The sequence below is a fragment of the Typopeltis vanoorti genome, chromosome 12 (assembly GCF_054136105.1).
Source record: "Typopeltis vanoorti isolate ZY-2024b chromosome 12, IOZ_Tvanoo_1.0, whole genome shotgun sequence".
Taxonomy (NCBI): Eukaryota; Metazoa; Arthropoda; class Arachnida; order Uropygi; family Thelyphonidae; genus Typopeltis; species Typopeltis vanoorti.
The window spans coordinates 86,912,674-86,940,173 of record NC_143560.1 but is presented as its reverse complement, the minus strand read 5'-3'; the positions used below and the strand labels follow the sequence as shown (position 1 = coordinate 86,940,173).

Sequence of the window (27,500 nt, the reverse complement as noted above, 5' to 3'; positions counted from 1 at the left end):
TGTGATAATTTTCTTGCAGCTATTCCAAGCTTTGGTGTAGGGTGCATATGAAGATGGAGTTTGGATGTAAGTCAGTTGCAGTACGTCAGACTCCATTTATACAGCTTTGGCATACCTGTGTAAGAATTTAGGGTGCAGGGAATAAATGTTTCCATGCCAATGAGAATTATTTCAGCAATTCTTTCTGCACATTGGGGTTGGAAACAGTAATCAGACCAAGGAAATGAAGCATAGAAGTTGCAAAGATCATCCTGCTTGGCTTTCTGCTAATGCCATACCGCACATGGATGTGTTGCTCCATGGGGAAATAAATCTGCACCATATTGTGGTCTGAACTGCCTGGAGGGTAGATAATATTTACAGCATACTTAAATGGGTCAGTTGTAAGGAAGAGATCCAGTGTTTGGGGGTTGTCTATCTGGTGGGCACGTAGACAATTTGAATAATGCAACTTTGACTGCAAGAAAATTGTCCAGTGTCACTGCTTCAGGCCCACAGATTGGCATTCACATGTATGAGCCTGGCCAGACCTTACCTATGCACAGTGCAAAAGAAGGCAACAATTACAAGGGATTGTGTAAGAATTTAGGGTGCAGGGAATAAATGTTTCCATGCCAATGAGAATTATTTCAGCGATTCTTTCTACACATTGGGGCTGGAAACAGTAATCAGACCAAGGAAATGAAGCATAGAAGTTGCAAAGATCATCCGGCTTGGCTTTCTGGTAATGCCATACCACACATGGATGTGTTGCTCCATGGGGAAATAAATCTGCACCATATTGTGGTCTGAGCTGCCTGGAGGGTAGATAATATTTACAGCATACTTAAATGGGTCAGTTGTAAGGAAGAGATCCAGTGTTTGGGGGTTGTCTATCTGGTGGGCACAGACAATTTGTGTTGGATCATTTGCAATTGCACAAGTCTCAACCGCTGATCTGTGCAATTGGAAGCAGGCAGCCAGTTAGTGTTGTGGACATAGTAAAGTCATCTACCTTAGTGACTTTCAATTTGGAGAATTGAAAAAAAAAACAAATCTACATTTAGAGAAAGGTGATTCAAAGTGAATGCAAAGAGCAAACATATGCACAAACCCCCTCTTCTCTGAGGCAAAAGGAGTTAGTGTAGTTGGGAAAGCAGAGATGAGTTAGGAAGAGTAGGTATTTTGCAGACTGAAGGTGGAAGTGAACATCATTAAAGTTAGAATTGAGACCACGTATTTGTAAAATGGAGCTGGATGGTTGCTTTTGCCTACATATTTCTTATGCAGCGTTCGGGATTGAGGTTTCTCTGCTGGTTATTTACAGTTTGGTTTTCTCATTAGTAATCCTTTGTAATTGTTGCCTTCTTTTGCACTGTCCATAGGTAAGGTCTGGCCAGGCTCATACATGCGAATGCCAATCTGTGGGCCTGAAGCAGTGACATTGGACAATTTTCTTGCAGTCAAAGTTGCATTATTCAGTAAGCTTACAAATGTTTTCAGTTAGTATTGCATTGGTTTCTGAATGGAAATTTAGGATGATGGTACGCACTGTACTTTATTTTCTGCCTTGAACTGATGAAGCAATGAGATTGCAAAGCTTGCTGCCGTTGTTTGCAATGAGGATGTTAGCATCGAACTTTTTTCAATTGTCAGTTTTCTGGGAGGTTGAAAAGGTTTTCTGACCATGATAAGGTGCTGTGCTAGGTTATCTATGCACTTGCTGAGGTTTAGTTCTACTACAGTAGTGATACTAATAGTTTTTTGTCATCACTGTTTTGTTGCTACCATCTCTGCTTCATGCTGGAGGCTACACATTGGCTGCTAATGCTTGCTATGGTTGATATTAAAGTACAGAAAACTTTTTTAAATGCTTAGCTGGTTTAGAAACCTTCAGTCCCTTGAGAACTATTGTATTTTCTTTTGGAGAAAAAGGTTAAGTGAAATCACTTTAAACATTATAACACAGCACAATTTCCTAATAACAATCCAAAATGCCATCTAGATATATTTTTGAAGTAGACTGCATTGTCTTTCCCTGCTTTTCTTTTTATGCCATTAACATGCTTGAAATGATGACAGAGGTCTAATTTTTGATAACAGCTATTTTTCACTATAAAAATAAAACACTGCAACCATTCCTTGTATGTTTTTACTCGTTAAGAAGCACTTACAAAAGGAAGCAAAATTAGTAATTATTTGATTGTTTTTGCTAACCTCAATTACACACTGTATACATATAAGCGCACACAGGCTTGCTTTCGTAATGCTTAATGAGTATATATGCAATACAGTATGGATGTCATTTCTGGAGTATAATCAAAGCAATTCCACATTCTTATACACTGAGAATAGGGAATTTCTTTTTTTAGTATTCCTGAATATAAATTTTTCCCTAATAATTTTTGGGAAGAAACTGGTGGAATAAGCAAAATAAATTAATTTTTTATGTACATTTGTTAACAGTGAACTGGAAACAAATCGTTAAAATATAGAAAATCAATTTTCTTGATTGCAATGTATAAATAAGCAAATCTCTTTAAAGGGCAAAAGTTTATTTTAAAATACACATCAGAAATATTGCCAACATGGCATAAAACAGCAAAAGTACAGTATCAAGAAGTAGTACAAAAGTCTTTTAAAAAAGGAATGTTTACATATATATATATATATTCTCTTAAAATGGAAAGTATATGTTGCTAATAAAGAAATATGTAACATATGTTACAAAGTGAAGCTATCAAAGAAACAATTTGGAATGGCAATTCCAACCACCAACAAGAAATCCTACACCTGTACATTTGGTGGTTTTGCTGTTCAACAAGTATATATACATAAAAATACTAAAAATTAAATTGTCTAAAAGTTTTACACAATTTTCAAAAGGCACAAAACTTAATGATTTCGCTTGATAACTAATTTACAGATCTTATGCTACTATCAACAAACTTTAAATGCATCATATTTGCAGTTACAACTGATCATTAATGGTTCAGAGGTTCATATAACACTACAAAAATCTAAATTAGTTGTGTAGATTCTGTACAAAAACTGAACACAACCTTCCTCTATACTTGCAGGAGATGCAAAATTTCATAATTATTTATTTTAGAAATTTGGCCTTCCTGCTTATATAACAAGACTAACCTGTCCTGATCATTGATGTCAATCAGGTGTGATGGAATTTTTTTTTGTAGTATTCACCATGGCACGTCTAATGTCAAAATGTTAAGTTGACCTACATTCACAGTTGAAATTAAATGTTTCATGAGAACCAAACTGAAACCACTAGAAGACTTGCATTATCTTTATTAAAATATTTTCAGTTTTGGTCATTTTCTTTTAACTATATATCTACAAAAACTGAGCATTTATTATATATCTAATCTAAAATATAATCAAAGAAAAAAAAAAATAGACAGCAACATTTGTTGCTGTTTGGCATCAACAGCATTTAAAATTAAAGTATGTTCATATTTAATTCATTGGAGTAGCTATGATTTTAAAGTATCTTGTGATGCCTTCCAAGATTGTGCAGAACTGAAGAGCAGGTGATAATATATCAAAACAATCAGTAAAAAAGAGAGATAGTCTTCTTGTAGGAGGGAGGAAAAAACTGAAAAATAAGATATTGCAGTGTTATTAATCAATCAAAAATTTTCTTCCCCAATTTCTTGTAGCATTTTTAATGGTAACTACTATTAATAATTATGCAATCTCATTTATTCAGAGGATGAGGCAACAGATCACAGTACAGTGGCTGCTTTAAGCACAACACCTAGGTTGTCTGCACATCACACCTGAATGGTGCAACATAGGAAGCAGCCACTGCATAATCTTCAACAGTTGTCTCTATGCACAAGGCATGAACAGTATTGTTGCAGTGGCTAGACATGATTCTGGCTTCGAGGCATCCACAAAGCTGCAGCTGTTATGGAATGGTATGAAGAGCTGGGTGTTAAACAACTGCCCTGCCCTGTACAGAGTCCCGATCTCAAACCCCATCGAACACCTGTTGGGCAAATTGCAGCACATCCTCGATCTGTTGCTGAACTCAGTGTTGCTTTGATGGGGGAATGGAGACAAATTCCAGCTGAGGTCTGCTGCACATTGTTAGAAAGCCAACCTCAAAGGGGTTGAAGTGATCAAAGCCAAAGGTGGATATACTCGATATTAAGGTTCTCCTGCTGGTATCAATTGTAAATTGCTGTCCAGACAATTAGTGGTAAATTGTGTATTACATTACACACGTGCTTTTATTCAAATTTCTTGTTCAGTTACGATATGCAAAGCCTCCACAATGACAGTGCAGATGAAAGGTTACCTACTTGAAATGCTCATCTTTACTGATCCCATCATAAATATCTCACAATTTATTTTCATTACTTACAAAGATTGTACAAGAAGTGTAATTGCCAATATAACCTTGTATGTACATTATATAGATCAAAATCTTATGTTACTTCAATTACAAAATGCAAATTTTTATATAATAGAAAAGTAGGCGATAGTCAAGAGTTGTATTCTCATATCTCCCTGTTCTGTATTTCGAAACAGATTGCCTACATTTATTTCTATTAATTTTCTTTGTTGAAATGAGCCCTCCAGACTTTTCAGTAATTGAAAGTTTTATAGATGGTTACTATAAAAGTTACTATGAGGTTTATAAAACTTTGTATTCTGCACATGTACGTTTGTCAAAAGCCTTCATATTAAGCCTTACACTGGAATCATTAAAGAAAAGAAAAAGAATTGAAAATATTCCAAAATGTTTGTCACAGCATTCAGTGAAGTCCCTTTTTGATGCTCTTCAATGTAACTTTTTTTTTTTGAAATCTGATTTTATGTATTATTCAAACAATGATCAGTGTCATCTGATTGACGTTGATTTGACCATTAAAATCAATATACAACTAGGTTTTGTTTTGTATCCCTTTGCAGTGAAACATTCTTGACTATGGCCTAGGAAAGAACATCTACTTTTTCTGTGTGTAAAGGTAGTGAACTTTAAAAATAGCATTCTAAGGTGTTGACATTGAAGCCTATGAATTCCATGTCAACACCTTAGAATCCTCTGCATTCAGATTTAGAGAAAGCATCAAGTTACTTTATATTTTATAGCTCTACCCTCCCATCTCTTTGCAAAAAGAAAAAAAAAGTGAAACATTACACCCTTTCTATCTGCATTTTTACTCATTTTGCATGCTTTCTAGTTGTATTTTTCTATTCATATCTAATCTTTATATTAAAAAAAAAAACAGAAGTCATTGCCCTTTGCATTTTACATGAAGCTGAACAGCAAACTGCACAACACCATCATTGTACATGGGATTTGATCCAAAAACTGAAAGAGGTGCAGTTTTCAAAGTTAACCACCTTTACCACAAACTGAGTGCTTAATTTTGACCATGAAAGAACCACTTTTGAAAATATTGAAATTTCCTCATGAATTATTATTCTGCACCAACAAAAAGGTTCATTTCATGTTATTCATGACAATTAGTAAAGAAGGGATTGACATGCATGCTGAGTTTTTGTCTGCTATAAAATTTATATAAGACTAGCAGTAAATTCAATATTGATAATGCAGAGGTCCAATAGTTGAGAAGGGAGATTGCTTTTTCTTTCTTAATAAAGACATTTAAAAAAAAAATGTAATCATTATAGATCATATCTACTTAAAGGATATATACCAGTGCATATGATCAGATTACCTTAAAAAACAACTATTAACATTTTCTCGTGTGATCTGCTGGGTTATATTAGTTTGTCTATTTTCTCTAATAGGAAAATACAATGCTAATAATTCATCTGCATATTTTATGCTTAATTATATTTCTCTTGTAACTTAAAATGGCATTTTAATTTTCTGAATACTCTTTAGTATTCTCTGAGTGTGTGCTATATGTATCTGTCCCCTAGTTTTTTTGACTTTACATTCCTAAATTTAACATTACTTTCTTTACTTCCACATAACTATGTATTCATTTCTATCATATAACCTATAATAATTTAGACATCAATTAAGTTTGTTAATTCTCTGACAAAAAGTTCATATCCTAGGTATGAACTTTTTGGAATCTGCATACTAAACAAGTACAATTATGTTCCACATTAATGTAATTTTTTTTTTGAAAGGCAGTTTATTTTCCTTTAATCAATGGAGTGTTCAGACACCCTCAATGGATATATGCAAATAGCATATACTTTTAATGACATGAATTTCTCAAATACATCAGGGTTCACTGTTAAGTATAGTAAAACAGCTGGAAATTCCACTTATTACTACTACTATACATATCATTCACTTAGTAGTAGTAAGGTTTTCGACCAACTTATTTCGGTAGCAGTATAAATTAATTCACACATACATAAAAAAAATTACGCCAGTTATAAAATTATATACAGGTAACCTTTATATAACGCGGTCTACACATTGCAGTAACCCTTGTTGAACGCGGTTTCGATAAAAGACTGTGTACAAACTGTAGTAGCCCTTTATCTTTTCACATATTTTTCACTGCGTGACTTAATCAAATTTTATCTCCGTTAAATTTGTGCCTGCCCGTATCATGCATGTAGTTATAAGTAGCGAATTTATATTAGAAGAAATACCCTTTAGCACACATGTACACCCATTGTTTACTGCATAAAGTATTTATCGTTGAAAATTATCTTCGTTTTCTGCCAGGAAAGCACATTAAAAATCATAAGTGTGTTTATCTCAAGCTGAGCACTTTATTTTTTGGTGAGTTACATACAATATATAATGCTTTTTATATATAAAAAATATATATTTTTATAGTAATGGCCACTTGGAGCACTTTTGCAATATATGCCTCTTAACAAATTTCGGATATTTGTTAATAAGGATAAACCCACCCACTGTAAACTGCCAAGGTAACAATTGAACAAGACTGAAGATACATTCGGTTTTGATCAGCACATGAGACTCAACCTTTGCGAACTTCATAAGTGTTCCGATCTCTTCAATAGTGAATTAATCGATGGAGAAACAGATTTAAATGAGGAGGAACTGGTACAATTAATAGATGACACCAAACCAAATGGCGGGGAAAGTTCTGCTGAAGATTCTGATTGTGATGAATTCGTTAAAGAAATTAGTAGAAGGATTGGACTTGGCAAGAAAATTATTTTATGGATAATGATCTCTCAATGGAGTGCTCCGGAAAATTCACGAGAGACAACTGGATATTTGTTTAGCTCCGTATCATGAACTTAAAAATTCCAGCATAGTGGTAAGCAAGGTCTTATCACCGACTTTTTGAATCCGAAATTTGCAATGAGAATTATACTAATGATGTCCAAGCGATTCAAAGTAATGACGACATCCGGCCACTCGTAAATAAAGAACATCTACGAAATATTAGTTTTGAAGAGAGTGATTATGATTAAAATAAATATACACTTTATTTTGCTGAAACATTCATGTATTATGTGCAATGAACTTTATGTACAATTTATAATTTTATACTATGTATTTGTTTCATAGTTTATATTGTTTTCTTAACTTAAATGAATTACTGAATTAAATAAAAATATATTTTTGTTTGATATCTCATTGTTTATATAATCTTAAAAAAATAATAAAAAAAAAACGATTTTGGAACCTAACCCTAAGTTTTCTATGTGATCTGAGTCTTGCATAACACGATTTTTATAACGTGGCATTTTTGTGGAACCTAACATCTGCATTATACGAGGGTTACCTGTACATAAAAAAAAAATTATACCAGTTATAAGAATGAAGAACAATTACAAGAAAAAATGTGTATCAGGCACATTTCTTGGAAGGCTTAAAGAACACTAAAATTTTTTATAAGTGAAAATAAGTTTTGTAAATAGTTATTTTCCTTGTCTTTCTTTATTAAAATTTTCATATCTTAATACAAAGATACTTAACTAGTACGAAGTTAAATGAATGAAATCTGTAATTGAAATTCATACTTATGAAAGTTTTGAAAGAAATATCATCTGCTAATGTGCATAATTTCTGAAAAATCCTATTTAGAAAATCTGTACTAATACATAAACAGCTTAGTACAACATGAATATCTTGAAAGGTTCCTGAACAGAATTAATTATAGTCTTTCTGTAACTGCACAACACCATCTGGCAATCTTGGTCACTATCACACCACATTACATAAAAGTAAGTTTTGCAAAATTCACAAATGTGCTTAACTTGAGCAATTAAAACAATATTACCAAGTCGTGTGGTTTCTATCTGGAGTCCTATGAACTTCTCTAAGAACTTCAAAGGAGACTAGAGTTACTACAAATACTACACTATCAATCATATAAATAGCATTATATTGAACCTAGTTTTTCAGTAATAGTTATTTCACTGTTTGGCATCTTGAATTTTAAATTAGCACACATCATTTACACATTAAAATCAAATTCCTAAGAACAATTTTGGACAACTGCACAATACCAATATGGATATAAAATTCCTTTGAAACGTTTTTTTTTTATACATGTTTAGTTTTTACCACATACCATGTTTAAATGGCCTGTGAATACAGCTACATATGGTTCAAATATTGGCACAAGTGGTTCTCTTCAGAACTGTTAAATCAGTAAAGATGAAAAAAAATATGAAGTGAACAAATATTTCAAATCTTCAATTATAAAATGAAGAAACTCCACATAGAACTTGGTAAGATATATCTAAAGTATCAAATTATTAAATTCTAAGCAACAAATATTTTTCATTAAAAGCACATACTTTTCAAAAGCTTCCCAACTCATACATATGAATTTGCATAACTGATATCATTTGAAAAATCAATATTATTTTAAACAACATGCTGTTAAATATATTTAGTAGATATACAGTTTCAAAGGAATTTCACACCATGTTTATCACTATTTGCAATTAATGCCTTAAGCTACAGATCAGGTAGTAACACATCGAAACACTAAAATGTCATAAAATCCTGCTTTTAGATTATATTCGAGTGCTTAACTGCTCAGTTTCACAAAAATTATATACAGCACAATATACAGCAGTTTTGTCGATTACATGAAATAAAATATATTGTAATGAGTTTAAATGCAATTCATTTAACATGCATTAACTTGTTTAACTATGCAGATCTTGAAACAGTTGTATTCTTTCCAGATGTTCTTCACTTACACAACTTAAATACTTATGCAAGCACAGCAGTCTAAAAAAAAAAAATGCCAAAGCATTGTTTAAAAGTAAACAACATATGGATAATCACCTTGCAAATAGCAAAGCCATTGCGAAAGTTTCTTGATATTCATTATGAAATATAATAAGGGCATACTATTCTCCTATATCGAAATTCAGTTTTGTATCTGGTTTCAGAAATGCAAAACTGATAAAATCAAGAATATATTCTTATTTACAAATAACTGCAAAATAAGAATTTTGACTAACTTTAAATGTTTATGAATACAGAAAGTTTCATAATGACTAATCTTAAATCAGAATTTTACAGTTTAATAATGTATCTTCTATGTTTTACAAATTTCAATCCTTCAACGCACTGTTGAGCAATAAATAGTTTTTATCACTCTATTCCATAAAAATAAAAAAATTTATTTTTGTCAAAGCAGTGAAAAAAAATTTCAGTCAAACAGAGAAAACAGATCTTACCTTCAATGATGAAATGATAAAAATTTCTTTCTTGCACAGTCAATAAGAGTTGTTTCATATATAAAATCTCATTTATCTTCATTAAACTATCGCTCCACTAAGGAATTTATGGAATTCCATTTCCAGGAACTAATGTCCTTTTGACATAACTTTAGACTATTTAGATTCAGGCTAATAGCATCTTTATTCACTGTTTTAAGTCCCAACATTGAATGACTATCTTTCCACTTGAAAAACAGAACAATACCAGCTTTTTTTTAAAATTGCCATCAACAAATTACACACTAATTGACTTTAATGAAATGAAAGTACAGATATTTCATACTGAAAATAACAGTACATCAGTGCAAAGAAACAAGCAAATCAAAGAAACAGAAATACAAGGCACAGCAATCTGTTTACCAATTAAAAACTGTTGCTATGTGCTAGAAATATTAATAAATAATATCCAAAACTATTTTTGACGGTTACATAAAATGAGAATTTCCCCGTTTCTGACTTGTATTTGAATATCTTGATTTTCTCAAAAAAAAATGTGTGGAATTCTTAATGAATGATCTGGATCGTCCGGTATGGGGTTAATAAACATGATATTTAGCAATTCTATAGGTGGGAGAGTCAATACAATTCACGTTGAATCTTACTGGATAACCTTCTTTATTAAATTTTGGGAGACCATATAAACGAGTTCTTTCAAAATGAGTGCACAACTTGTCTGAAGTACTTTGGACAAGTTGTGCACTTATTTAATTGTTTGTGTTTTTGAAACTAATTTCTTCATAGGTGGAGGTAACCTGTACCTACCTCTCATAGTCTGCCTTATCCATTACTACTACAGCCTTTCCCTTATCCACTTAATTGTTCTTTGTCTTAATGTCTCCCTCTTTACCAACATTCTGTTATCTGACACTCAATAGGGGGATTTGCAAATGAATGAAACTAAGAAAATTAATGTGTCAGAAGTTTATAAATGTCTCTTAACTGCTTTAATCCATTCTGAAGACAATATACAGAATTTTGTAAAAATATCAATAAATAGATAATTTTACACAAGCAATACAACAAAAGAGCTAGCCATTTAATTATATGAATATCTTCCTGATATTGCAAGGATTACCGAATTTGTTATAGAATCAGGATATTTCAGCTGGAAAAACGAGATCTATAGACAGATTGAAGGCACTGCCATGGGTAGCCCTCTGTCTCCACCTTTGGCAAACCATTTTTTGAACCATCTTTCCAAAAAATACCTTGTTCTCATGCATTCATCCCCAACCCTCTCATTGGTTTTATACTGATGTTTTTGCTGTTTGGCCCCATTCTGAAAATGAACTTATCACCTTCCTACAACAGATCAATAGCCTTCATCCACACATTCAAATCACCATGAAAAAAGAAAATGTAGATAGTTTACCATTCTTGGACATCTTACACACATAGTCTCCAGTATTTTATCAACCAGTGTTCATCGAAAACCTACCTTCACTGGCAGACTATGTATCTGCCAGTTCACTCTCCCCTTGAGGGAGAGGAGCACATAATGTGTGTCCCTCTCCCTCAAGCTCTCAAACAAGAACTCGCTATCAAAACTTGCATGGAATTTAATGGTTACAATCCTAACCAAATCCAGCAGATAATTGACTCCCATGTTCCAACACCTCAGGATTCTTCAGACTGCAGGGTTCCAATCCCTTATAATTCTGAATCTATTGGTAGAATTTTGAAATATCACCTTATTTCCACATTTTCCTATTAACAAAACTTCTCATCTGTTGCCATCAACAAAAGACAAACCATCACCTCTATCATTAGCTGGCATTTATCAGATACCTTGTGAATGTAATCTGACATACTTTGGGCAGACAGGCCATTCTGTTGAAAAAAGAATTAATGAACATCAGTATTATATTGAATACATGAAACCTCAAAGTCTGGTCTGGCACAACAGTATCCAATCCAGTGGGATGAAGCTCATCTTCTCCATAGAAGCAGTTTTAAATATGAAAACCTTTTCAAAGAAAGTTGCAAAGCTCTTTTACATCGGCCAAATCTGAATCAGAATAATTCTCCCCCCCCCCCCCCAAAAAAAAAAAAAAGTTTGGGAGATTCTCATTTTATGTAACCATCAAAAATAGTTTATTATTTATTAATATATTAATTTCTAGCACATGGCAACAGTTTTTAATCGATAAACTGATTGTTGTATGTACCTTGTGTTCCCATTTCTTCGATTTGCTTGTTTCTACGCACTGATGTACTGTTATTTTCAGTATGATATTTGTACTTTCATTTCATTCAAGTTAAGTACTGTGGTTATGTAATTTGTTTTCTAATTGTGTTCCCTATTTTTACAACTTTTCTTTCCTCGTCCTCCTATACTCCCACTCTGAGCCCAAGCCTCTTTCTAGCATGTTACACAGCAGCATCAATGAATCAGACTGTTAGTCAAACATAAAATGGCTATTAGGCATACAGTAGTTATTGCTGAATATTTGAGATCTCCACAAAACATATCTACAATTTCTGAAGAGACAAAGTTCAATACCATCATAATATCATCATTTTCTCAAGAGAAGGAAAGAAACTTATCATTTGCAAATGAATGAAAGGAAGAAAATTAATGTAACAGAATTTAAAAAAAGTCTTAACTGCTTTAATCCATTCTGAAGACAATACAGAATTTTTTTTAAATATCAATAAGTAGATAATTTTACAGAAGCAATACAACAAAAGAGCAAGCCATTTAACTGCAGGTAATTCAGTTTCTTAACAATTGCTATATCTCTGATTATACAAGTTGCATACATTAAGTATACCTCTGAAAATTACCTTATTTCTATATGGCAAGATTCACTGTGTGTGTGTGTGGAAAAATCTGCATAAAACTTGTACAAACCTTATGTTCCAAAATGAAACTCACCTATTTATCAACAGTGTTGTAAGACACTAAATGTGACAGAGAGACTATCTTATGGACTGCAAATGTTTAAAATGTCAAATTAATGAAATTAACAAAATAGGGGTCATACTTAAGAGTTAAAGCTCCTTAAAAGGTTACATGGAGAACCACAGACTTGTGAACTAAATGCCCATACCTCACCTTGTGATGCACCCAGTTAGTAGTTATGTGTCTGGATAGTGAATCACAAGGTGAGGTATGGGCATTTAGTTCACAAGTCTGTGGTTCTCCATGTGCAAAGCTGTACTGACTTGAAAAGAAAAATGATGGTACATGATGAAATTTCAATGCCAGCTGGGGTGTCACTGGGTTAAACAAAGTTCCCTGCTATAAATTAAAGATACCAAGAAATTATATACTTGGTTTAACCCTTTATCTAAGTGTAAGCAAACAAGTTTGCACCTGAACTATTTTCAGGACTGGGGGAACTTGGAAAGGACAAGCTGAAGAAATTAAATAGGATCGGATTTCAAATTTGCATTTTTTTTACCACCCTCCAAAACTTGCCATCCTATGCATAGTCATAATCGCTTAGCAAGTTACGATAGCCCTGTTAATGTCTTATAGTGGCATCCTCCAAGGGCAAGGTAAATAAAGTTAAACGTGGTCTTAAAATGGCTGCCTCCCAGATCTTAGGTAAATTAAAGCTCACGGCTAGGAGAACTTGCAGATCCCCATTTGTGTAATGCCTTGCCTAGCAGATATCCTTGCATATCTTTAGGTCAGAACTAAATAAACACAATCATTCTTTCATTATAATCACCTCTGTGATTATGAACATTTGTATCATTAACACAGTTGCATAACTGTCACTCTTAAGCAGTCTTCCCATTCCTCCTTTCATGATCTAATTTCCTTGAACCATACTGCAGATTCAAGAAACAAGTAGTTTCATTGTATCACTAAATACAGTACAGAGACATTTATAGTCTATGTACAATATTTAGCAAATTAGTGTAATCAGAGATCTAGAATTAAGATAACCCTACATTACGAAAAACACCTCCCTTCCCACAGAACCTTACTGCACTACATGCAAGGAACACCAAGTTTTATTGTAACAAACTAAATACAGAGTGATGAAACGCTGAAATTAAATACAGAGCAATCTAAATGCTGTGAAACTTTGCAAGAATATATTGTGTGTCATGCGAAAGCAATATCTAAAAAATAAATAAAAGTTCCAAAATTCCCCACCAGGAGGCACTATAGGTACTGAATGTAGACAATTTGTGTGTGTGCACCTGCATGCATTAGAAGAGTGACGAGCATAAATAACATTTTTATTCATTTCCATTATGCATTCACAGGTGGTACCTATTCAACTTGCTGCCCTTCCTGGCATGCAACAAATGGCATCCTTTGCAGAGCGTGTTCAACGGGAGAATGTAGATGGCTGGGACTGATGTTGCACACATATGCTACGTTATGTTGTCTTTTAGCACTGGCAAGTTATCAGGATGATTCCGATAAACCCCGTTTTTCAGAAATCCTCAGCGCAAAAAGTCACAGGGGATGAAATCAGGTGAATGAGACATCATGCAGTAGAAAACTGCATGGTTGATCTTCTGTGAAATGTTTTCGAAGAACCTCCTGTACAGATCAAATGATGTGTGGAGGGTCCCATCCTCCATGAAAATGACAATCCATGCACAGGCACTGTAGCTATGGCACAACAAAATTAATCATATTGCAATACTTCTCGCCAGTAACTGAGCAGATCACTTGACCTGACTGGGAAATGTCCTCAAAGAAGAATGGCCTAACGATAAAAAAAAATAAATAAAAATAAATAAAAAAAGCTGTAAACTTACACTAGAGAGAAACTTTGGGTGAATGGTGAATTATTCATTCACATTCACCCAAATTTGTTGGATTCCATGCATGTGTTTTGAATAGTCTATAACAAAATTGTGGATATTCACAGTTCCATTCAGGTGAAAATGAGCCTATCTACTCACAAAATCATTCACAGTCAGTGTCCAAATTTTCTTCCAGACAGTTGTGTAGGGTACATCCATGTATCTTGATACAGCATGTGCACTGTATTAATGCACATGATTAACAGCATTGCAGGAACCAATGCTGTTAATCATGGCCTGCTCCACACTGGCAGTAGCAACTTTTCACTTGTGAACTGATTGGTTTACAATCTCTCCCAGGTCTAACTCCAGATGATCCTATTTCTTCAAAATGACTTGCAGAGCACACAGATAGTGGACCTCGTCAACATTTGTTCAGGTGACAAAATTCATGGAATGCAGCAACAGCATTGTAATTGTTTAGACAGTACAGCTTCATAAGCAAAGCACATTAGGACAAAGTTAGTGCCATTACTGTGGACAATATTAACAACCAGAGTGAAGGGGAAAATCTCATGTTCATATTTTTAAACCTTCTTGACACCTGCAAGTAGTTCCAAAATTCACCACCTGGTGATGGTGAATTTTGGAACTACATTTCTCTCTCTCTCAGATATCACTTCTGCATGTACAATGTATTCCTGCAAAACTTTGCAGAATTTGGATCACTGGATTGCACTCCACGAGGCCTTAAACAGGGATACTTGAATTTTAATCACCCTGTACAATTGTCCTAACATCTTTCAAATTTTCAGTTGTAGAAAAAGTGTGATAACATTGTTTATAATGCAGTCATTGGATGCAGAAACCAAACGATTTATGTTAAGTAATTTTCAAAAGCAAATAAGGATGTGTATATTGGTTTCAATAATGAAATATTGAAAGTTGGCATATTGAAAGGAATTATAACACCTGACAAAAACTTATATAAAATACATTATTAGCATACAAGATCGCAAAAAACAGACAAATTCTAAAACGCACCACTTATGTAGCTAATGTAAGATAACTAAAAAGGTCAGTAAATTTCTTAACTTATTCAAGAAAGATTTGCTGATTTAAAAAACACTAACTTTATGTTGTATATATTATGTTTTTATATATATATATATATATATATATATATATATATATTTAAAAAAAAGTTAAGAAATTTGCTGATCTTTTTTAGTTATCTTACTTAGATATTGCTTTTTAGAACTGTTAATGTTTAAATGCCATTTTGTGATCTTGTACTGACAATGCCTATGATACTTAGGCAAAAATTCTATGCTAATAAAGTATTTTACGAGTCCCCCCCCCTCCGATGTTATAATACAAGATCTTTTCAACGTGTGTGTGTGGCCTGAAATCAGTGGACTGTATTTGCAATTTTCTATATCATTAAGACAGTTCAAAAATACCAATTTTCCAAATAAAATTCTACCAAAAAAAAAAAAAAAGACAAATATGCTGCATATATGGAAAATATTAAAACTGCACTGGCCAGATGCAGAGGAGACATAATATGAAAAATGAGTTCCTGTCTGATTCGAAACAAGGACAAACTTGACATTGTTGGCATTCGATATGTGAACAGAAATGGGAAAGGAAAGGTCAGCAAAATAAGTGTGAGTCTAGGACAACATGAAGAAACCTCCAGAGGAAGACCAAGATCTAGATGGATCGATGCACTTCTATATCTTCAAGTCTTATTTGAAATAGCAATAATGTATCCTAGGTCATATCATATTTAATGCTCAATGGCTGGTTTGTTCATTTTTAAAACTGAAACTACTTCCTGTGGAGGATAGAGTAACCCCCACTCGAAATGGAGGTTTTTTAAATGAAGACAACCAAAGTCTTCTCTTCAAAGATTAGGCATTTGGCTGTTCCAGCTTTACTAGTCTTCCTCTCTCTCTCTCTCTCTCTTTCCCTTTGGTCTATATTTATCCATTCTTTTTGGTAACCAATATCTTTCCATATTAAACAGATATTTTTTCCATTTCTCTCTATTCCCTGATCATTGTTTATGTTGCAACTATCTAGCTCTTCTGATGTCATCATTTTAACAGTTCACGTTTCTAAACCATATAATGGTTTAGAGTGGAAGTGACCATTACGTTTAGTTTTGGTTGTCTTTTTTTTTTTAAATCCAGTCCCAAGTCCTTTTAAATGTTCCACAGATTTTCTGAAATTTATTTTTTTTCACCTATATCTTTCAAACATGTTATTATGCAGCTTAATAATTAAACCATATCACCTGTTCCATTATTTTATTTTCTAAGACTATTTTTGATCTAGCATGATCGACATGCCACGACTTTTTTTCTTTTGTGGAGTTATTGTATTGTTGGCTTATTTTGTTTAATTCATAAATTGATTTTTAAAGGACATCTTCACTATCTTGTGATGCAATCCAATCATCTAAATATAGCATTGTATTGATAACAATTTTCCTGGTTAACTGGACACCTTGCTTTGTTTTTCATGTTTTAATAATCTGATCAATATACATATTGACTGGAGTTGGAGATAAGCTACACCTTATCTAACACCTTGATTAATTTCAATCTCTTCTGTTAATATCACCATCATCAGTGGTCCTAACAGGCACTTAAACGCCCACAACCTTCCAACTATTCTTGGACTTCACAACCGCAACCATAACTCTAGCATAAGGTGGTTAGCCCTATGGCTCCAAGTGTGTCCACGGGGCCAGTTTGCCTGTTCTGGGGGACAAAAAACCCCCTACCTCCATACGAGACCAGCTAACTCACCTTTAGTCGAAAGACACCAGATAAAGGTTCCTCACATCACCGATGGGAATCGAACCCAGGTCTTTCTGACCAAAGGGCTTTGTCTATATCGACTGAGCTATGGAGGCTCTTCTGTTAATATATTAAACTATATTTTTGTATATATGGAGGCTCTTCTGTTAATATATTAACCTATATTTTTGTATATTTATATAAACTTTGTATAATTTATACCAAATGAAATGGATATCTTGTTTTTTTTCATTATATTCCATAATTTTTCTGTATATTTATAAAAAGCTTTCTCATAATCTATAAAGACCAGATGAATTTTCAAATTAAGTTCTCTTTTCAATAAATTTGTTATAAACACAAATATTATCTATACATGATCTTCCATGGCAGAAACTATTGTTCTTTTGAGAATATATTGCTTGCAATATTTCTTAATTATTTTATTCAAGATTTTACTATAAATTTTGTAACCTGTATTTAATAAACTTTTCCCTCTAAGTTTTGCAATCCTCCATCTCCTTTCTTAAATAGATATAACCTTAGCTTTTGACCAATCTGAGGGAATCTCACATTTCCTCCAACAGTTATTAATTGTAAGAATCTAAAATATTTACATTCATATATATTGAATATATTCATAAAGTTATATTCTCTACCATATTTCCAAAGCTCTGTATTTATGCCATCTTTCTGATTTTCTATTTTTTGCTTTACTACCTTTATTGCTTCTTTTAGTTGTAATCTAATTGGTACTATATATCAGTACTGATTTCTTCATTATTATTTTCTGTTATTAAATTTGGGTCATACAATAAATTCTTATGTTCTATCCATTGCTTCTCTTGTATTATGGTGATTTTATGCTGTATCTTTCTTTGCTGTTAAATTTCCTTAATATTTTGTAGGCTTTGTCTTCTATTTTATTAATAAATTTTTCCCAAGAATCTTTGAGATCTTACTGTACTATGATTTTGGCAACATTTTTGTTTTTGTATGTTTTTTCTGTTTCTTTTGTTTTTGAAAAAATTATTTGTATACCACTTTTTAATTGCATTTTCTATAATTGTGCTCCATATTTTTAATGTCTTTTTAATATTTTATTTTTCTTTTCAAGTATTTCAAAGGCTGCTTTATGTTTTATCTTTATTAAAGTTTTCCATTCTTCTGTCTTCATTGATTTTGGCTTCTTTTAGGTGATCTGTTAATCATGATTGATATAGCATTCTAATGCTTGCTTCTTGTAATAGATGTACTTTGTATACTTTTTTTTTTTTTTTTTGCTTATTTCCTTTCTCCATTTTAGAAATTACTAAGTAACGATCTGAAAAAATTTCATTTCCTTCCTCTGTAAACATGTACATCTAGTTTCTGATTAGTAATGATCATTAATTATAAATCTTGTTCTTCTGCCATTCTTTAATTTAACTGCAATAATTTGATCTTTTACAAAATTTTACTGTTCTATTCTATTTTGTCATTTATTATCGATTAAAATAGCCACTCCATTAGAAGCCCTGGTGTTGGTCTATCCACTCCATTATATAACATTTCAGATGTCCAAAGGGTTGTAAAAGTAAAAACATATCATTAATTAATAACTGTAGCTTGAACAAGCTTTTCCCTTAATTTATATATAAAAAAGTACACATTTTCAAGCTATCAATTTCCTAATGTGTACCCTCAAGGGATGTTCAGGCTACCATGACAGCACTGCACGATTAAGTTTATATTACTGTTAATCTCCTATCAACAATTTTCTTCAAAATTAATCTATTACTCATTAACTACATTGTTAATATTCATTATAACTGAATAGTTTGAAAATTAAACATTCTTTCATTTTCAAACTATTCAGTTAAAATTACAGCATTATTGATCAATACTGCTTACAATTCACAAAATGGAAAACAATTAAGAAATGATACTCAAATTTTTGCTCATCAGTAAAATAACCAACTTATGCTTTAGTTAAGAATGAAAAGACATCTATATCATAGAAGTGTTTCTTAGCAAAAATCTGTTTGCCTTCAAACAATTGAGTAACAGACTTATCCTGAGTGAAATAACTATTGAATTTTTCCTGTTTCTTTTGCAAAAGAAATTATTTTCATCTAAGTTTATGCTAACATTTAGAAACTTAAATATAATCCAACTAATGATGCCATTACAGTATTTCAAAAGAAGACTCTCAGCACAAAAGATTTAAAAATTACCAAATTACAGAGAATTTTACACAAAGCAAAAAGTTACTTACCATAATCAGGCTTCTACTATTCCATTGTGCTCAAAGTCTCCTTGTTGACTTGTAGTATTCAGGGTTATCTCACTTGTAGAAACTTTGCTGTCATTTAGCTTAAGAAACTCTCTTAGTCTGTCCTCTTCTGTTGCAGCCTCAAAATCATTAAAATCCTTAAAAAGCATTTCAGGAAATCAATATATTTCTATTCTATACATTAAATTATTAATCACAATTTAAAACCGACTGCATGAGTGAATGTAAGTGACCACAATAAATGAAAAACCTCATCTGTATGAGGGGTTACTTTAATTCCAAATTAGGGGTCTAAAAATTATAGATATTTTACAGTAATGAAATTAAAATTTCATTTAGAAAGATCACTCAGCTTGATGCTGAGTTATTCCTACATGCTTCAAAGCAAAGAAAAGTAGCTTAAATAAAAGAAAGAACAAAGGTATAATTCCTGCAATATAGTTATCTGGTTAGCTATATGATAATTCAGTTTTCTCTTATAAAATTGTTACTGATGGACAATGGTTAAGATGAATAATCCTCATTACTATTAACATCAATCTGAATTTCCTTTCTATAAAGTTGCTTATTGTAGGAGGTCTATTATCACATGTTATTTATATTGTTTCTTATTCTTTTGCCATGCATACCCTCATCATCCTCTCCAGCAACTGCTAGAAAAAGTAGCAACTACAGAATTCTGTACTATTCTCTAATATTTGTAGTTAATTATTAGTAATTTAAATTGATCAGGACTATAAATGGTATATTTTAAATATTTTTGCAATGAAGTTACTTTTACATCCTATCATTTGATGTACAGGAGGAAAGATTACTGTTATAATTTTTTACTATGTGAATTTCACGAGTTCAATTTCAGAAGTAGTTTCAAAGTTGTTCTGAAAGTACAAGCCCATGTGTGTATCTGCCATGATACTGTCTTAGCAGAAGCATGGAAATCCAAAGTTATTTCCAATCTTCTAACATTTGTTTCTTAATTAAAAGCCAGTTTTCCCTCACATCTGAGTGATATTTTTATCAGATGAATTAAGCAGAAAACAGTTATGTGGAGTAATTAATAAACATAATACAAGGTTTTTTTTAAATATGGTAAACTGAAACTGATGATGGATAAAACATTATTTTGTAAAAGGAGGAAAAGAACTAAATTATGTCTGAAATTTGTAATCATGAATTACAAGAAAAATAATAATTACAAGGTGTAAATGTCTAGTGACAAAAATTGGATGCATGAATTAAAATCAAAACAGTTCTTAACATACTGTTCAAATCTGAAGAGAAGGAAAAAAAGTGTGTCTTAGATGGAAACAATCAGGTGTACCCTATTACTTGATTTCAGGAAGGAGAAGAAAAAACCTTTGAAGGATATCAAGTTGAGTTATTAACTAACATTCAGGATAAGACATTATGTATAACATGCTGACATTCTTGAAACAGAAGCTTGCTCACTAACAAACTCACATTAACCTTCACTAACCTTTAATTAGTTGCATGGGATTTATTTGATCCCAGCCATCATTCAAGTTCAATTTCTGACAAGCCAATGACAAATTTTTGTTGCGATTTTGAGTAGTTTAGTTTCTTGCTGCCCCGCACCAAATCAGTCATGTGCCAGTTGTCAGTGCAATCATCTATGGAGTAAGGAGTGATTTCTGATCCCAAGTAACTACTTACGTATTTTTCGAGCAATATTTTTTTTTCAATTTTGATTTTTTCGATCCCATGCTACTACTAATGTATTTTTCAAATGATATTTTTTTCAATTTTGTATTTTATGAATATTTTCTTGTTCTAGTCGCAATGATTAAGTTCTTGGAAGTTTTTCCATTTGGTTATACTATAAATTAAAGATGCCAAGAAATTATGTTCCTGGTTTAATCCTTTATCCAAGTGTAAGCAAACAAAGTTTGCAAGTGAAGGACTTCATGACTGGGCAAACTGATTATCACCTCAAACCTTAACTGGCACCCATCTCAGTCACAGCTTCTTCAGTTTTCAAAAAACAGCGTACTTTTTCAATCAAGACATTATTTCCCCTAACACTATACATCCCAAATCTGCCTAACTTTGGAATATTGCTCATATCTGATGTAATATTTTGAATAGAAAAGACTTAGATAAGAAGACACTTAAATAGATTTGTCATAAGGAGCCTGGAAAAATTACTAGGGTGAAACCTAATGTAGAGTCAGGATTTGGTACAAAGGCCTATTCAACAATCTTATACTCTGCCTTCTATCCTTTGCAAATGGGTTTACAGCTTCTCTTTAGTTGTTCACCATGTTTAATCGTAGATAGCTTCCTCTCCTCTTCAGTAGGGGAAGAATGGGGAGGGAGGAGGGAAAAGAGAGAAAGTTCAGCCATGGCATACAAATTAATAATGATATGAATGCTACTGAGCATGGTTATGTAGTATATGAAAAAGGGGTAAGAAGAATGTATACTTTGAGTTTGAAGCTTTTGATGTAGTAGAAGAGGAAAAGAGAAAGTTATCACACTAGGTCAAGCTGGCTATAGATTTAAATCTAAGTAAAATCCAGGTGGTAATTTGTTATGTCTATACATAAATACCAGGAGCATCAGTAATAAAATAATAAAATTGCTATAGTGAATACATTGTGGCCTAAGGTTATTGGCATTAGTGAAACCTGGTTATCAGAGTCAGATGTTGTAACTGGAAGCAAGTGTAAAGGGTAAAGTAGTTTCAGGAAGGATGGTAATGTATGAAAGCAATAATAATAATATTAATGTCTCATGTAGCAGTGAGTTTGAGCTATCTGGTGTAAAGTAAAAGCTGAGAGGATAAAATTATGGTGGGATGTCTACAGATCTGGTGGTTCAACTACTGGGAATGATGAAATGCATCAACAAACTAACCTGTTGTACCAACAGGTTAGAGGTGTTTGAGCTGTTGCAAAACAACTTCCTAAAACAGCACATGAAAGAAGGAACTCAAGGTCAGAGAGATTTTATTATAGAATCAAAAGGTGATCACAATTAAGAATGCAACCATTTTACTACCAGTTTATGACAGATCATGCCACACCATCCTGACAAGCAGTTAATTATGTGGATATTATAATTAAAACAGGTTACATGCTGAACGACAAAACTGTAAATTATGACCAACTCAGATGAAAATAGAAAAGATCAGCAACACATGGGAAGCTTTGAAAAGATGATTAAATGCACCAGTATCCAGATGTGCCCATCGAGTTCGAAGAACAAACAGGGTGGGAGTGAAATGGATATGCAACCTTATTTAAGCAAGAGATCCAGAAGATGTGGAAAGAATATAGTGAGAATAACAGTGAGAGGAGTTATGAAATATATTAAGCACATGCCAGAAAAGTATTGTGCAGAAAGCTAAATTGGAGTAAAAGAAATTGGCTACACAGGCTAAGGCAATCCAAATAAATTCTATTGTTATACTGCAAGCAAAAGAATGAATATGGAAGAATGACATTACTGAATGTAGATGGTACCTTTGTGTCAGAAACAAATGCAATTGATAATATTATCACTCATTTTGTTTAATTATATCCCTGATGTATATAACAGTGCACTGGACGAATGATGAAGAGAGAGAGAGAGAGATGCATAGGAATGAGATGGAAGTGCTGTTACATAACCTGAATAAGAATTCAGCAGAGACAGATGAGATATCAGCCCATGTGCTAAAGGAACATTCAGAGAAATTGGCTAGGTCCTTGACATGTTTATAAGACTTGAGTCTTAGTTCAGAAAAGATCCCAAAGGACTAGATGATATGATCCTTCTGTTATACAATGCAGTGCAAAAACCTATCAGTAACCCTGAGACCTATCAGTATTTGAGTGCTGGCAAAGATTTTAAAAAGTTAGTAAGAAATCTCATATAGAAATAGGTTGACAGACAAGCTATACTCTGCAAGAAATGGAATGGATTTACTAAAGGTAGGTTATGTTTTGCCAATTTGCTAGCATTTTATAACAATGTTACACTAAGTTGGAGAAATGGAATTAATATATTATAATACAATTGGACTTTGCTAAGGCATAACTCCACTAATATAATATACTGCTGGAATTCTCATCAGGTCAAAGTCCATCACTTTAAACTAATGTTAAACTGACAGCCATTTTCACTTGCCCAAATTTCCAGCCTATTCAAATCATTTTATAATTGCTGAATATCAGTAGCATCCCTGATTGCCCTGCCTATCTTTGCATCCTCTGCAAACAATTGCACATCTGATGTTAGATCCTGCCTGATGTCAATAATTTATAGATTGAGCAATAATGGCCCAAGGACTGAACCCTCAGGTACACCATTGGTCACCTTAAATCTGGCAGATTCACACCCACTGTATACCACTTTTTGATATCCATCTGTCAACCATCCCCCTGATCCAAGTCAAGAGTTTATATTCCAATCCCATATTCTCCAGTTTATGCAACAGTCTTTCATGTGGCATCCTATCAAATGCCTTAGAAAAATCCAACATTACCAAAGTGTATTCATTCCCTTTATCCAAATTGGCTGTAACATGACCTTCCTTTAGTAAACCCATGCTGTTCCTTACAGAGTATAGCTTGTTTGTCTACCCATTTCTGTATGCAAGTTCTTACCAACTTCTCTAAAATCTTCACTACCAACACCAGAAATACTGATAAGTCAGTAGTTAGACATATCAGTTTTTGCACAATCCTTGTACAATGGAACTATCATACATTCCTGGGGTATCATTCCTAAGCTGAGACTCAAGTTATACAAACATGTGAAAGGCCTAGCCACTTCAGCTGAACAGTCCTTTGGCAAACAGGCTGATATTCCAACCGTCCCTATTGACAAATTCTTGTCCAGGTTATGCAACAGTTCTTCAACTTCAATTTCATGAACCTCTAACTCTTCAGCCAATGTATAATAGCAGTAGCACTATGCACCATGTTACATACACTTGGTTGATATATCTTAGCAAAGTGAGCACTTGTTAATTAAACAATCTCATTAGCTTCTGACACTAGAGTACCATCTGCATTCAAATAAAGTTATTCTTTCACATTCATTCTTTCTTTTGCTTGTGGCATGAGGATAAAATTTTTTGGATTGCCTTTAGATTACATGACCAGTTTCTTTCGTACTCCAATTTTAGCTTTTAGCTTTCCACATAATACTCATTACTTTTCTGGCCTGAGCTTTATATTTCATAACTCCTCTCACTTTCATTCACATGATATTCTTTCCACATCATCTTGTGGATCTCTTGATTAATAAGGTTGCACATCCATTTCGTTCCCAACCTATTTATTTGAACAATAAGAATTCTCAATGAACAATGAGATACCACCTCATTTATGCACTTTTCAAATATTCTCATTCATTGCTGACATTTTTCCCTTTCAGTAACTGATACCATGGGAACAAAGATAGTAATTTCCCCTGATCATAATTACCAGCTTTGTAGTTCAACATGTAACCTGTTCTAATATGAGCACCAATACAATTAAATACTTCCCAAGAAAGCATGGCATGATTACTGTCACCAACTGGTGGTAAAATAGCCATATTCTAAACAGAGACCCCCCCCCCCCTTCTGACGCTATGAACAAATCCAACACTCTTTGACCTTGAATTCCTTCTTTTACATGCTGCTTGAGAAAGTTGTCTCACAACAATTCAATAAATTCCTCTTCTTTCTTATGAAATTTCTCTTCTACCCAATCAATGTTTGGGAAATTAAAGCCACCCATAATGATCACTTGTTTGGTACCCATAAGGTTAAAATGGCAATGCATTTCTTCATCCCCTGGAACTGAGCCACCAGGTCTGTAATTATAAACATTTAAAAATTACCTATATATTAAAAAAAAAAAATACTTACCCCACAATATTCTTCATCATTGAAAATCTGGGGTGGGAGTGCATTGGGTTTATCATGCTTTTTACATTCTTCTCGCATGAAGTTGCGATCATCTTCTTTACCACATTCTGTTATGTCAATAACTTCAAAGTCAAATTTCAGAGATGATAAAATAAACTGAACTCTCTGTTGCTGTTTTCTAATCTATAAAAGAATTTATAATTTTCATTAGTTCTTGACTGTAGCAAAAAAAGCTTTCACAGACAACTATACACTGTAACTCTTGTTTAAGAAGACCTGGACATTGTTAACTATCTTTTTGTTTAGCATCCACGTTTCTGATCCATACATAAGTATTGCCTTTACATTTAAGTTAGAATATTCTCATTTTAGTATTAATAGACAAGTTCTTGTTTTTCCAACTATTTCTAAGCTGATTGAAAATTGAATAAGCCAGCTGTTTCCTTCTATTTATATCTTCAGTAGTTCCTCCTTTTATCGATACTATTGAACAAAAGGTATATAAACTGTTCTACTTCTTTAAGTGGTGTATCTTCTATTATTTGTTTATTTTGCTTTGCATTTATTTTCATCAACATTGTTTTATTTTTATTTATCTTACAACCAACTTTTTTAGCTGTTTCTACAGGTGTTGTTTTTTTGTTCTATATGTTGGTGTTTTTGTGAAAATAAGCAGATATCCTCTGCAAAATCTAGATTGTGAAGTCAGTTTTGAAATAACCATTGTAATCCTGTATTTCCATAGGATATACTTTTTTCATCACCCAGTCTATGATAATTAAGAACATAGCAGGGGAAAGTATACAGCAGTGCTCCTGTAGACATTAAGTATATGTGAAGCAAATCAAACTTCCAAACCCTCCAAAGTCCAGCCCTGTGTCCATGCCATGGAGGGTAGAAGCAATATAAAGTAGAGGATTGCTTTGTAAGGTGAAGCATGGTGGGGACTTCATGTGCCTCAGTCCAATACAGCAGCTGTGAAGGCTTACAGAGAACCCTGAAAAATGGCTGACTAAAGGGGCTCTGGTGAAGATATGACTGCAATGATGTTTCATTACTGGTGGAACAATTCATATATCAATGGCAATGTGAAACAATTGGCAGGCAGAAGAATCTGAATACAGATCAACACATGGCAGTTTGAGCCAAGTTAGCTGCCTATTGCAGATATGGAAGAGATTTGGGCCTCATCACGTTGCTATCCTGTAGTTGACCATGGAAAGATGAAAATATCATACAAGCTAAGCTTTGGAAGTTGGAACTTCTGCAACGTAAATAAGCGAAGAAGACACTGAAACTATGAGTAAAACGAATACTGCAAATGCACCCCCATCCCCATGATAATGTCAACTTAAATCCAAAAGGAAGGTTGGTATCTGATATTCCTCATTTGAAAACAAGAAACAGTCTTGAAAATTGGAACGTGAGAACATTATATAAACTAGGGAATTTTGACAACCTTGTACAAAAAAAATGAAAAGACAAAGTTGATGTGATGGGAATTAGTGAAACCAGATGGCCTAATTCAGGAAAACTAGATAAAGATGGCTTTACATTTGTATATTCTGGGAGAGAGAAGTATGAATATGGAATGGGTTTCATGATTAAGAAAGGCATCTTTAAATGTGTACTAGGGCTGTGGCCCATAAATGAAAGTGATACTTATTGAATTAGTTGCAAAACCTTTTAACATCATAATTATTCAGGTTTATGCCCTACAGCGATTCACAATAATAAAGAAATAGAAGATCTTTATAATAACTTACAAAAATCTATAGAATATGTTAAGCCAAATTAAAGTCAGTGATGGGTGACTTGAATGCAAAGGTTGGAGAATGGAAAGAAAAATCAGTTATTGGAAAATTTGGATTGAGTGAAAGAAATGAAAAAGGTGAGAGATTGTTTTGAACATTTCTGAAAACAAATCATACTGAAAGACTTGATAGCTTTGATGAATATATTTGACAACATAATAGTGTTTAACTCAGCAATTAGGAAAAAACTAGATCCTGTAGGATATAAAACAGAAGACAATATACTTAGCAACACAGAGGAAATTGGAAAACAAGATGGTCAAAATTTAGAAGTGCAATATATAAGACAGCCAATGAGATTATTCCAAAACTTAAATACAATAAGAACAAACCTGGATGACAGAATCAAT

General features: G+C 33.0%; 1 protein-coding gene across 1 annotated transcript in view; it reads right to left on the bottom strand.

Moving 5' to 3' along the window:
- Positions 1-720: 720 nt before the first annotated feature.
- Positions 721-27,500, bottom strand: part of LOC150100967 (SH3 domain-binding glutamic acid-rich protein homolog) — a 49,745-nt gene continuing 22,965 nt past the window's right edge. The window contains exons 2-4 of the mRNA XM_090401154.1: positions 25,337-25,519; positions 19,456-19,610; positions 721-9,172 (exon numbers count right to left, since the gene is read on the bottom strand). Of these exons, the coding sequence (XP_090257280.1) occupies positions 19,461-19,610; positions 25,337-25,519 (333 nt within the window). The 3' untranslated portion in view covers positions 721-9,172; positions 19,456-19,460. The remainder of the gene's footprint in view (positions 9,173-19,455; positions 19,611-25,336; positions 25,520-27,500) is intronic.